This window comes from Nanorana parkeri, unplaced genomic scaffold (assembly GCF_000935625.1).
Source record: "Nanorana parkeri isolate BGI_ZX_2015 unplaced genomic scaffold, ASM93562v1 scaffold119, whole genome shotgun sequence".
Classification (NCBI taxonomy): domain Eukaryota; kingdom Metazoa; phylum Chordata; class Amphibia; order Anura; family Dicroglossidae; genus Nanorana; species Nanorana parkeri.
The window spans coordinates 1,645,651-1,659,736 of NW_017306387.1; the positions used below are offsets into that span (position 1 = coordinate 1,645,651).

General features: G+C 40.8%; 1 protein-coding gene across 1 annotated transcript in view; it reads right to left on the reverse strand.

The window, feature by feature from the left end:
* NT5C2 (5'-nucleotidase, cytosolic II) overlaps positions 1-14,086 on the reverse strand; it is a 91,570-nt gene that overhangs the window by 12,285 nt on the left and 65,199 nt on the right. The window contains exons 7-13 of the mRNA XM_018553427.1: positions 12,004-12,061; positions 9,445-9,538; positions 7,714-7,767; positions 5,998-6,081; positions 3,761-3,802; positions 2,903-3,010; positions 870-936 (exon numbers count right to left, since the gene is read on the reverse strand). Coding sequence (XP_018408929.1) covers positions 870-936; positions 2,903-3,010; positions 3,761-3,802; positions 5,998-6,081; positions 7,714-7,767; positions 9,445-9,538; positions 12,004-12,061 — 507 coding nt within the window. The remainder of the gene's footprint in view (positions 1-869; positions 937-2,902; positions 3,011-3,760; positions 3,803-5,997; positions 6,082-7,713; positions 7,768-9,444; positions 9,539-12,003; positions 12,062-14,086) is intronic.

The following is a 14,086-nucleotide window of genomic DNA, read 5'->3' on the forward strand; positions in this document are numbered from 1 at the left end:
ATGACAAACTATTGAATACTATATTTAGCACTGGTGAAGCACATTCATTACAGTAGCAATTATTAGTCATTTAAAGTGACACAAAACTCAGTCAGAGTACTTGAATGCATTTTAAAGATTTAACTCCTATTAATAAAAATGTATATTATTTGTGTATCACTCAGCTGTAGATCCTCAAATCCTCTCTGAATTGGTGCTGTCTCTATCCTTCCTTCTGGAGGGTGGCTACTTTTGTTCCCCATGGTCCCGGTGTGTGTTGTAATATAGCCACCGCTCCAAGCTCACTCCTGTGATGGACTATAATCTCACGTTTAGTTTTCTAATTTGTATTAAAATTGCAGTCCAACCTCCAGCGGCAGCTACTTTACAACACACAGGGACAATGGGGAACAAAACCCTCCAGAAGGACAGTGTCAGCACCAATTCAGAGATGATTTGAGGATCTACAGCCGAGTGATGCACAAATATTAAGCCAAGCCTTTTTTGCAATTGGATGGAATAGTGAATGGTTAAACCCCTGTCAGGTTCTTTTTTTTTCTTTCTTTATTCAACTGAAGAGATTTCCCTTCATTTCCTGTATTGCAGACACAATATGAAGTGAGTTAAATGTCCTCGCAGCCAGTTGTCACTTGAAAATGTTACCTCGCTTTTTTTTATTCCCAGTGAGAGTGATCACCAGCACAATAAGGTGAATCTCCTTTGTGGGGCCACACTACAAAGAAAACCTGACAGAAGTTGTAACCCCTAAAAGCCATACAAAACTGAAGAAAAAAAAAATGTGGCTTTAGATACACTTTACGTTTACTCATTTAAAATGTTTGCCTTAGGAACACACATTAGTGATACTGTTATCCACAGATTTACCATACCTCCTGAATAGACAATTCCATGCTGCAACGGTCCTGTGTAGGTCCCAATTTTAAGCTTGCCCGTGTTCTGTATTGGTTAAAAAAAACTATATTTAGCATAGCACAGTATAGATCTAATCTAAGGCTATCTAAAAGTTATACCCAACCAATTCTGTCATTTCTGTTTTATATACGGAAACTATACTGTTCCCACAATTGGCCACAAATCTCATACCTGTACACCACTCAAAAATGTCAGTGCATTCCCTTTCAACAAGAGCAGTCATTTTCATATGTTAAACACGATGAGGGGAATTTACGAAGACTGAAGCAGACAAAACCTGGAGCAGCGGGGCATGGGAACCAATCAGCTGCTAGCTTTCTTTTTAAAGCTTAGATAGAAGTTGATTGGTTACCATGCACAGCTGCTCCAAATTCTGTATGCTTCATAGTAAATTCCCCCTAATCTGTGAACGCAATGTAGTTTATAAGTAGCATTTAATGCACGTGCTTTCTTTATGAGGATTAGGGTTAAATTAAGGTTCAGACCGAACCTGGACAAACCTGAGCTCCTCTGAACAAGGAAGTGCCACAGCCACTTCCACCCAATCCGCTGTAGTACAGGCATTCCCCGCCCCAGAGGTGCATGAAAACAAAGGTGCGGGATGCTTGTGTTGACATAATTTACCCAATATGGCCACATAGCCATGAAATGCCATTTACTAAATATAGGCATGTAGCAATATAAGGCCAATGATGTCACTGCATCCGAACCCTTTGCCTAAATCAAGCTGATTAGGAGGAGCGGAAGGAAGGAGCTTCCTTCTGTGTTCGGGAGGAGTTACTTCCAGGTTCAGATCGGGTTTGACCTGAACCTGTGCTTATCCCTAATGAGGATCTGCAATACAATGTAACCAGCTCAATCTTTTTCAATGAACTAAAGAAAAATGCAGCAACGCACTGTAACTAGATTTCAGCTTACGGCACAGAGATCAGCAAAAGATGATTTTTGATTGGTTGCTCCATATTGCTTGTTCCCATTTTTTAATTATCTCTACATATTTTTAAAGGTATGAAATTCCTTTGAACAAATTCTCAAAATACCTATAACTGTTTATGCCTATACTACCTGCACAGATCCTTTACATTTTAGGTCAAACTATAAAGGTGACCTACCCTTTTTGAACCAGGGAACTAAAATCACTGTAAAATGACTATCGGATGACTGCAGTAATAGCTGAACTCCAGAAGCGATTAATATATATTTAAATACACACTTGTGAACTGTCCTATCTGCCAAATGATTTTGATTTCTGTCCAGCCAGTTTTGTTAATCATACACCTCTGTCAGACAGCAAAGCAGGAGGGTGTCACCACTTTCCCCGCCTGAGTTAAGGTATACAGTGGTGTCACCTCCACACCTTCAGCCTTCCAGATGGACAATGCAGGAGCAGCACTGCTCTGATGATAGTGTGGCTTGTCCAGATCTAATCACGCATGATTGCATAATGCTGCAGCTACACACGATTTTCAAAACAAATGTAAGAGTGCAGTTCATTTTCACAACCAACTATCAAGATGTGGGGACACTGCAGGTTTAGAGCTCATTCAAACCAGCAGTGAACGCTACCACGCAGCTACTGGTGTGAAGGAAGCGGTACAATGCCCTGATTTCAGCGCAGCACACTGTTTACTTTCTATTAAACCTTTATTGAAAGATTACAAAGTGACAATTCAATTTGTTCTATTTACTGCACTGTGCTGCCATGCAGTGTATTGTGTCACAACATGCTGTGGTGAAAAAAAGTACTGCATGTCATACTTTGTTTCTATGCACACCACCAGAACATGGTGGTGTGAACTGACATGAAACAAATCCAATTGCCTTGTCAATGTGTTGGGACTGCTCTGGGCAAGGCTGCTTAAGGAACCTGATGTAAACAGACCCTTAATGTGTACAACACTTGCCCAGGTGACCGTGACCCATCACTACGTGACCCATGTAGTTTAGCCATAGTGTTCTATACAACGTGAGAAACAGAAATAGCACTTACAGTATCCACTTGTCTGAGCACAGTTCCTTCCCCAAAAAATAGTGGTTTGCGCGCATCCACTAATATTAAGTCAAAATAAGACTGCCAAAGCCGATGTGGGGTCCCGGGCTGAAAAACAAGAAACCAAACACCTCAAATATAAAGCGCTAATGACCAGCAAAATGTCTCAAAGATACTTCTATAAATTCAGCTGAAGGAAAAAGTTGGTGGAGGTGCAGCAATCTTCTTATAACGAACTCCAGGATAATCCTAAAGCATGGAAGTAAGGTGTGCCTGGAGTTATTACTGACTCTTCACCACCCCTCTATGCCTAGGATCCAGTAGTACAGTATGTTCAATGTTTTGTGCTTGAAAATGTATCTTCCGTGTTGTAGTGATTAATGTTATCTTTGTTTCGGCTGCTTTACTAGATTTGTTACGGAATTATTCTGCCTAAAAAGGTGACAACCAGAGGCATGAAGTACTAGTATAATTAACAAGTCTTGCTCTCGTGTTCTGTTGGTTTCTCTTTCTTTGTAATGTTAGGAGGGGCGGTGATGGGTGAGGAGTTTGCATTGCAAGTTAATGAAGTTAATAAGAGAAACGCAATCCTCAAATTTCAGACCTAAGTCTTTCTATAAGAACAGATCACTGTGAAGTCGCTCAGAACAAATCTGCAATCGCCCATGTTACCTGCTGCATCAAACAATCTAAAAAGTATTTTGTATGCTGTGTGAATGGGAACACATAACAAACATAGAGAGGGGTTTTCTCAAATTTGACTGCAAAAATGCAAATATAGTTTAAAGGGTATAAATTAAACTCCAAACATTCTGCTCTACATTCTAAACCGATTCTAAATTCATGGCAATACTATACCTTTGGTCCATGAGAGAAGTCAAACAGATAAGTCATGATTTTCTGCAAAATAAATGAAAAGTGAATTTTAATGTACACATAAGTGGATATGTGCTGTTTTCACCAGTCAAAGACTTAGATATTTTAGATATAGATATTTTAAGCCCAAGTTTGATGACGCAAACCAATAAATCAACTCTAAAGTCTATGTAAAGGCAAACAGTGCCTCCCTTTATGTCTGGTAAATAAACCATTACAAACATTTCGTCATATCTGTTTATCAAAAACTGTAAATCAGTAGGCAACCTCGGCAATCCATCTGTGGCGATACTACAAATGCCATCATGCCTCTGCCCAAGAGTCATGTCTGGGGCTGTCATAGTCCTACAATGCCTCATGGGACTTGTAGGTTCACCACAGCTGCAGTGCCAAGGTTGCCTACCCCTGCTGTAAATCATTCCAGGAGTCTGGTGAGCTTGTAACATTCTGCCATTGCTGCAGTGACATCCTAAACAATGTTAACAACCCTCTCAATTCAGTCTGTGACTATAGAACCCCCCATGTTATGTAGTTGAGACGAGAGGGAGGCTGAAGTGGACTGAAAAAAGCTCCAGTTAAAATCCACAGACGTGTATGGAAAGTGAATGTTGAGTTTAAAGTGACATTAAAATCACATTATTTTTTCTCCCCCTATGCTAGTGTAGGGACTTACCTTAAATGATGCCTTTTGATCCGATCATCTTCTTCTTTCAAGTAGTTTCCAGGAGTCCCTCCAGCACTGGTGCCGGTCTCTGATCCAGCACTGACTGCTGTGTCTTCCGTGTCCCACGGTGTCTGTGCGGGTGCACGCTGCCGGGCTGTCTGCATTGACTTACCTTGTGTCTCTCCTCGTCTCCCGCCCGAAGATCTAAACTGCGCATGCGCCCACCCCATGAACCTTTGCGGCCGCCCGGGAATCTTCGGACGAGAGCGAGAGGCGGAGACACAGGTAAGTTTAAACCTATTCCGTAACTTTTTTTTAATGTTTTTGGAGACAATTTATATAAGCAAAAAAGCGCTGGTGACCTCTCACTCCTGCAGCCCTGTTATATACACCAATGCTGTTTACACAACACTCTGCTTTAGATGCCACATCAACATGAACCTTTCCCCAGACCAGCAGAAAAGACAATATGAGGATGAAGTGTTTTAAAGATATTTTGCTGCACGTGCTGCCACAATATGGCAAAAACAATGCTGCATTTTTTTTACTCCTGCTTTAGGTGGCAGTTATGCTGATTCTATAACTTTTATACTTTCACTGCCTGGACTTAGAAGTAGGCAGATCAGTAAAGTTGGAAGTCCCTCTCTACATACTTGTTCCAGGACCTTGACTTAAAGCACTGAAACATGAGGGTCAGCTTGACAGCAAGACAAGTAGCATTTTTAGGAGTTCTGTAATGACAGCATATATGTCTTGCCTCATGACAAGTTTCTGCTAAGGTCAATCTTTGCTTATCGGGAGAGTAATTTTGCAACACATTAATGTTCCTGATCACTAATCTTAAATAAGGATGTTATAGTCAGTCCCTCCACAGCCTGAAATTGCTCTTAGTATCCCTTCACGCCACAATGCTTTGTGCTTTAAGGCACGTGTCATCGTGCGTTTGCAAGCGTTTGATTGCAGTACGTTAAGCAGCCCATTCAAAGTGAATGGGCTGAAATGCACATCAAGTGAAACTCGGGCAGGGTGCAATATATCGCAGCACAATGTACAGAACACCATTTGTTGTGCAGCAGTGTGATGCCTTTTGGAGGTGCGCTGGGGTGGAATTCACAATAGATGGCACCAAAGCACACCATGTTACTGCGACGCAGTGGTGTGAATAGGACCTTTATAGGCTGTATCCAGCTTGGCAGTGGACACATACCACTACACTCAGCCAAAGTAAAATAATGCATCCTTGAGACTTCTGAGACAAAACAGCATTTAAGCAAAATACTCATATCAGGTAAACAATGCAAAATGGCACTTATTGTTTAGATGGTGATATGGCCAGCTCTCAGCTGATACATTATGACCGCAGACGTTATCACCCCCCAGTCTACCCCCTAAAGTAGTTTGAATACACACCTAATCAGGGCCTACGTCTACCACTCCTAGATAGGAAGGGGTTACAGAACATAGGAGGATGTTGCCACATTCATCTCAGAGGAGCATGCACTCTCTCCAGCACCCTGGCAACCTACAGTGATGTGAATATTTAATTGGTACTTACGTGAGTATATTTATAGTCGCTGTTGGTGACGAGAAAAACCTTCCCCACTTCATTCATACGACTCAGCAGGAGAGGCAGTTTTGACTGAAAAGGAAGTTCTAGATGTAAAAATCTCCACAACAAAAACATTCAGTCATTTTCAGTCAAGCAATACAAAAATCAATACGAATCTGCCAACTGCAGCAACCCAAAACAACCTGGAAAATGCAAAGTATATAACCCACATCAACCAATCAGATTTCAGTTTACGGAAATCTGTCCAGTGCCAAATGAAAAAGTTGAATCCCTGCTGTCGTTGGAAGTTTAGATTTGTATTGTAATTTGCTATGGGGTCAGAATCAAAGCTGCAAAGTTTCAAACAACATTGTGAAACAAAGGGTACAGAAGAAGGGGTCCCATCATGCATATTCCCCTTTCCTTCTAACGTATTTCATAATCTGTGCACTCAGGTAGTACTGGTGGGTATTAAAAAGCAGCTCCTGCTAACACCTTCTTTGTGTTTAGGTTTTACTGAGCAGCCAATTAGTTTTTTGGTAACACCTTTTCGGACACCATATTCCCTTCCAGCTGATGTTTTTAAGTTTTAATAGCTCAACACAAGCAGTAATGGCTAAGTGAATGTGCCCATGCCAATAACTCGGTCACGCTCTAGATTATTTTTTTAGACTGATAGACCTATCTTTAGGTGGTATTTAATAACCACCATATTTAAGATTGCTTTCATTTACCTTTAAATAAATCCCACAATCACTGGTGGTCAGTAGCACTTCCGTCAGCCCGCCCCCCCAGTTGCACCTTAAAACCCACCACCACAATTAAATAAAATGATCCCACAATTATTTGGTCAATGGTACCCTAACACCACCCCCATATCTTCACCTTCCATCCTGTTGTTTTTTTAAAAACTAGTAGTGTTTACAATTTTGATGGGTGTGATTGGTTCACAGTGATCACATGGTACAAAGCCACTCTCACCCAGTCACAGCCCAATCAGAGGCACACTGGACACCCGTGTATGTTTTCTGTAGCGGTATTCAAAAAAGTGCTAAAAAAAAACAAAAAAAAACAAAAAAAAAAGTGTACCTCTCTGCCGTTTATTTTTATATTTCACTCCAACTTTATGAAAAGAGGCTCTAACTTTGAAATTCGGAGTTAAATAAATCACTGCTATGTTTGGGAGAACACATCCCCTTGACTAGAGCATGTTTAGTCTAGGCAGCTTCAACTAGGCGTTGGGTTAAAGGAAACAGATTCTGAACAAGAATGGGGAGAGGAGAGGTTTAAACATCTTTAGAGATGTGCCAGTAGACCCTCAAAGTTTCTTCTTGCATGTATATAACATTTGAGGGATGCAACAAAAAAATGTGACCCCAGAGAACACTCCGAAATGGCAGCCCATAAGACCTGCTCTATCTGTGGCAATAACTTGAAAGTTACTGCTGCCTTCATGTGCTTCCATGCAAGGTTTTAATGTAATTATTTAACCCTTTTTTAAGTGTATGTGTGGCTGCATGGCTCTTTAAGGGTGGATAATCTCAATATGTTCTATGGCAAGAGTAAAAAAGAAAAAAAGGATAGAAGCCACAAATAAAATCCACCTATGTAGTCTTTCCCAATAATAATAAATGAAAGGAAAAAAACAAAATACATTTGTTACCGTTTCTTGAGCGCATCACTATATTTATTTGATTTCAGGGCCCAGAAAAACATACTTACATCTTTCACAACAAACTTTGGAAAATTCTCTGCGGTCTTCTCCTTAAGTGTTCCCTGAAAATGAAAGACACAGAAATGAAGTGTTCTGCCAGCCAGACATTCAATGCAAAAGGTTAGAAAAACAAAAAAAAGTTAACCCTGCGTCACAGATAGACTGTAAAAACACAGCTAAATCTGCTCTACATTCAACTGGATGCTAGATGAATACAGATTATGTATAACCACACCATAACAAAAGCAGTTTCAGAATTATAGAAGAGTATAAACTTAGGGATCAAGTGATAAAGCAGCAGTATTGGTGGTCATATGGCAGCTTCATTTAATAAAAAACAAAACAGTACATATACAAAGCACAGCAATGTGCCATATTGCTTAGCGCTCCCTTCACTTTTGGACTGTTTACATTAACTCCATTGCTTTTAGGGTTTAGCAGAGATATACTGGAGTACAGTTACTTCAGAAGTCCATGGTAATCAAAGAATCATACATTTCAACCTAATTTTGACAAATCTGCTCATATTTTTTTGATCTCTCCACCCCACCCCCCTCAACATGCCAATAAGAGTGTTACAAAAGATGTTTTTAGGAAGCTGTGTACAGCACCCTGCTGGACCCTTCCACCAGCCATGATGACATCCCTGAGAATACAATAAGGTATGTAATGAAAATAGAAAGGTTTTATGTAAAACTTTTATTAGTATGTTCATGGGAGAGGGAGAAAGATCAAGGAAAAGGAAAAATATGCCTCAGTACTCCTCTCAAAAACCCTCAGTCCCTGATACAAGCAGTGGGCTGGCACTTGGGAGGAGTTATGCAAATATCAAAATGCTTGGATTGGTGGAGTTCAGTCTGGAGTAGTGGGCATTCTGAGGCAGTTCTTTATTTGCATGCAGACTGCCATAGGTAACACTCACATGTGATACTGAGCTTCCAAGGCCGAAAAAACTGATGTCCAATGAATGAAGGGGGCGCCCCAGGGACAGTCAGGCTGGGGAGGAAAGTGCTAGGTGAAGCGGGATGTCATACAGCCAGGAAATGAGGTGGGCTCTACTGGACTTACTGCAGCTTCTAAAGCACATTGTGAGAAGTGAAATCAGAGTAAGCAATTTCAGTACAGGAGAGGAACCTGTACAATTGTACAAAACTAAAGATATGGCTGGAGTTCATCTTTAAATGTTTTTTTAAGATAACAGAAAAGTTATCATGGTTAACCTAGAAACCACAAAGTCATGTTAAGACAATGACGCACAACTAGATCCCGTAGTTTCATCTGAATCTATGCACATTTGCAGAGATTTTTTAGCTTTAACTACCTCCGGGCCGGCCGTAGTAAAAAAACGGCCGGCCAGGAGCTCTCTAGATCTAAGCGGGCGTCTCTAGACGTCCACTCAGACACGCCCCCTTGCGCGCGCGAGCGGGAAATGGCCGGAATTTAAAAACGGGCAGCGATGCCCGTTAATATACATGCGATCCGCCGGCTGTAGAGCCGGCCGATCGCATGTATGGGGTGCCGATCGGGTGTCCCCCCCCAGTTAAAGCAATTTTCCTGGGATTGAGGTCATGGTGCTGTAAATAGTAAAGGCTTTACAATTCTGCGCCGCCACCAGCTCAGTTTAATGGATACGCATTAAAGACTTGTGATAAAAATATGGTGGCGCCATCGTGTAACCGAACTAACAGAAGAAAGAACAATCAGGGTTTTCTTTTTTTACGTGAGCAAGCCAATATTACCTTGTAATGAACCCAATCAACAGCATCTCTGACATCCTGGAACATGCTCCGGAATGACATGAACAGATCTCCATCTTTAAACCCCTTTTCACAGCTGCAGTATCAATAAAGAATAATTATAATATAAGTAGAGGTGCACCGAAATGGAAATTTCAAAACCGAATAAAAAAAAATGTCGGGACTCTTTTTCTGCAGCCCCTGTTATCAATGAACAGGAATCTATACTGAGTGTTCCTGTTCATGCATAACTTGGAGATTGTATGTTTACTATAACCACAATCCTGAATGAACAAGGTGATGTAGATCACTTCCCATTCATTCATAATTTAGGCTATAGTTACCATCACTGAGTGTTTGCATTGGCTCTCCTTTCTGACAGCTGTCACAGGAGGCGAGCTCAGCCTCCTGTGACAGCGCGTACTGTCTCCGCACACCCATCGCTCCTCCCGCAGCACTCGGCCGGCTGTCACAGTTTCTCTCCTCCCCGCTGGGACACAGAGCAGCGCCCAGCGTGGAGGAGAGAAACCAGGGAAGTGTCGGTGTATCGGCAGAAAAATTGCACTTTCGGCATTTAGCCAAAAGTGCAATTTTCGGCCGCTATATCGGTGCATCCCTAAATACAGGTGAAAATCGAATAATTAGAATATCGTGCAAAGTTCATTTATTTCACTAATGCAACTTAAAAGGTGAAACTAATATATGAGAGTACTTGGTTTGGGCCCCTTTTGCAGCACTTACCTCCATTACTTTTGCACGATATTCTAATTATTTGAGTTTCACCTGTATAAGCATAGGTAGAAGGTTAGGTTCCCATTTATCCTAACAGGTCCCTGAGAATTCAAACCTACAGATCTGTAATGATCTGCAAACCTGGACCCCATAGCTGGTATCTTTATACCTGGACTACATATAATCTGGGTAAAAATGAAGTTGCCAATTCCACACTCCCACCACCATATCCATCCAAAAATGATATCTGCCTATACCAGCATTCCTCAATATTTTTCCTCTCGGGCTGCACATGCTAAACCTTATCACATGTTACAATTTGACTATACAATCTGTTTTAGATCTACCAAAAACTATATAGTGCAAGCGCCTGCCTGACTGGATACAAATTGACTGGATAGATTAGGTAGTTTCTCATACTACATACTTTTGATAAATTTAAAGGAGATTGCACAAATATTGTAATGAGTATGATGAGCTGTAGCCCTAAAAACCAATGAGCTTCACCTCTAGCAGATTTAACCCCAGAACTTTACAAATAGTCTTTGAATTAAATTTCTCATTGATAGGACACTTGAACGAATAACAATCAAAATGTATAATGCACTATACATGCCACATGAATAATAACAGAGGAAAACTGTACAAACCTGCGCATCTGTAAACAAAAACCTAAGATACATATCAAGTATACAGTGTATTTCCACTTGTGCAGTCACATTTGAGAATCCTCCCACTACATATTTGTTATGTGCTCCCATTCACACTGCATACCTCTACAGGCAAACTTCTATTGGTTAGGACAGCCTTTCTCAACCAGGGTGCCTTGAAATGTTTGCACAGTCTCATGCTTTTCCATGGTGCTGGTGGGCCAGCTGCCAGTACCATGGGGAACAAATGATGCTATTCGAGTGAAGGTGGGAACAAAAGGATGAAAGTTCACCTTTGTCCAGGCCTGCTCGGCCTCCCGCCTCTGCGGCTCCTTATGTCACAGTAGGACACTGAAGCAAGGGGGTGACTGAGGACTCAGTGTAACGGGAGCTTCTGAAGTGATGTGAACTTTTTTAAATCATGCAAGGTGAATGGGAACAAATATAAAGTAGATGTTATCCCAATTTGGCTGCAAAAGAGGAAAAACTGTACTGCAATTTTCCAATGCTTTTAGAGCTGTCATCATTGACCCAAACCATTACAAACACTATGCTGGTTACACTCAGCCTGCACTGCACATTTTACAGAGAAACATAACCTGCGAACCTGAAGAAACAACAGGGAAGACATCTACTCCATATACCCGATTGACAATGTCCAATGAGACTTGAAAATGAAAGTCACACTGCTAAACTAAAGATCCTTAAAGGAGAACTATGAGGTGAGTGTTTTTCACTCACCTCATAGTTCTAGCCGATCTGTGACAATGAGAAGCTAGATTTTCATATGACTATACAAACAAATCTCTCCAGAACATTTGATAATGCCATCAGACTTGTAGAAAGTTGTGCAAAATTTTGTTTGCTTTCAACACTCAATTTTGGAAGTGAATGGAGTTTCCGGAACTTAATCCACATTCACTGTTGAAATTTTGTTCGTTCAAAAAACAATTGTCAATTTGACCCCATTAACTATTAGAAAATCGAACAAACATCCTGCAAACATATTTCGTTCGAACAAAATTTTAGTGGTGTATGGTCAGCTTTATCCTTGTGTTAAAGTTCTGTGAAGTGAGCCTATTGTCTTGAAAGGCATATCATCTCTACTGACAACTAATCGCAATGGTATACAAGACTGCTACAATATGTGAGGACACGAATTGATAAAATAAGCCCTTACCTTGTGTATCGGTCGCAGTTAGTGAAGAAATCTACCAGGCAGGCCAGCAAGTAAGTTTCTGAAATAGACAAAAGCATTGCGGTAAACTATGGAGGAATACCACATAACAACTTATAAACGGTTTGTCTATAACAATAAAAAAACATTACTATCATGAATCACTTGACAGACACAGGTTGACCGGCCATGAAAGACTTCACTGGTTAGGAGTTAGGAGAGAGAGAGAAGAGAGAGCTTTAGGAAATTTACACCACCACCCAAAAAATCAGTTACTTTAGATTGTAAGCTCCACAAGCAGGGCCCCCCTAATCCTCTCATAATGGTCTGTACAGCAACTGTACTGTCTCCCTTTATGTTGTAAAGCGCCGTGCAAAAACTGTTGGCACTATATAAATCCTGGTCAGCTGAATCAACTACATTTTTCATTTCTCTCTCAGGGACTTCTATGCTATAAATGTCCTTCAACACTTCTGTCCGTAAATGATCTTTATGTTCTAAAACTGAATTATCACTTTGCATTGAACTACCGTTTAGGTCTGTATTTTATACTGTAGGTGTTTCAACCAATGTATTCTTGTGCTAAGGTATAATCAGAATTTGTTTTATAAATAGTCTTTATAACATTTGATACAAACAGTATTGTGTGTTGCTTCTTTGTGCCAAGAAGAAAAGTTGGAAATCCGTAAGTGGGTCACATGATACATATTACATAACCTCCTGTTTACCCGAAAACTGACAGATTGCAGCAGCAAGAACAAGATTTTGTTACGTCATGTGGAGGAATAAGATGTAAGAGATAAAAGTGAATCTTGCCTAATCCATCAAAATCGAGTACAAGCCTGTGTAATTAAGTCGTATTCTACTCAGTAGCCCTTAAAACGCTATATTGTTACTTACACTGTACTTCACTGGAATTATTTTCTAATTTTTAGAAAATAAATGGGCCTCTGATTCAGTTCAATATGTAACACATGTACCCATAAATTAGCACAGAAGAAATCTTTAATGGTGGCCTATTTTGGAAAGACCCAGTATTAACTTTTTTTTTTTTTAAATAACACTTTTTAGAGCAAAAATCAGGAAGACAAAAGAAAATCAGTACGCAAAGTCTAATAAAGTTCTTTCCATAAACATGCACATTTGGATCAGCCAAGGAGGCATGTTTATGCCTACGGAGTAAGGAGCGGAAGCACTGAGCAGTCCTGGTATCAGTTAAGAAATTCCAACTGAGCAATGCAGTTTAATTCTTCCCCCATGAAGGTTCAGACAGGGGATGTCTGGGTAGTGTATATTGACAAGTGATTGCTGTCCACTCTGACTATTAAATACCAGTTCACGCAAACATTATCTTATGTCTGTAGGCCCATTCACATCAACTCAGTGTGTTAACTGCATGGTAACGCACAACGCACCTCTCATGTGATTACAGTGCATTACGTGCCATTCATTTTATTGGCAAACCAACGCATCTCGTCTGCAGTGCGATTGGCCAAGCCCCAACCTCCAACGGTAAACAGGGTTAGCTAAGCGACTCAACTATGCATTACAACAGAAGTAGCAGAAAAATGGCAGCAGGTACTCTGGACTGATGGTCAACATTTGAAATATTTGGCTGTAGCAGGAGGCAGTTTGTTCGCTGAAGAGCTGTACAATAATGTGTCTGCAGGCAACAGTAAAGCATGGTGGAGGTTCCTTGCAAGTCTGGGGCTGCAATTCTGCCAATAGAGTTAGAGATTTGGTCAGGATCAATGGTGTCCTCAATGCTGAGAAATAGAAGCAGATACTTATCCATCATGCCTTACCATCAGGGAGGCGTGTGATTGGCCACAAATGTATTCTGCAGCAGGACAACGACCCCAAACATACAGCCAATGTCATTAAGAACTTCCTTCAGTGTTAAAAAGAACAAGGAGTCCTGGAAGTCATGGTTTGGCCCGCATAGAGCCCTGATCTCAACATCATCGAGTCTGTCTGGGATTACATAGAGAAAGAAGGATTTGAGCCAGCCTAAATCCAGAGAAGATCTGGGGTTAGTTCTCCAAGATGTTTGGAACAACATACCTGCCAAGATCCTTCAAAACCT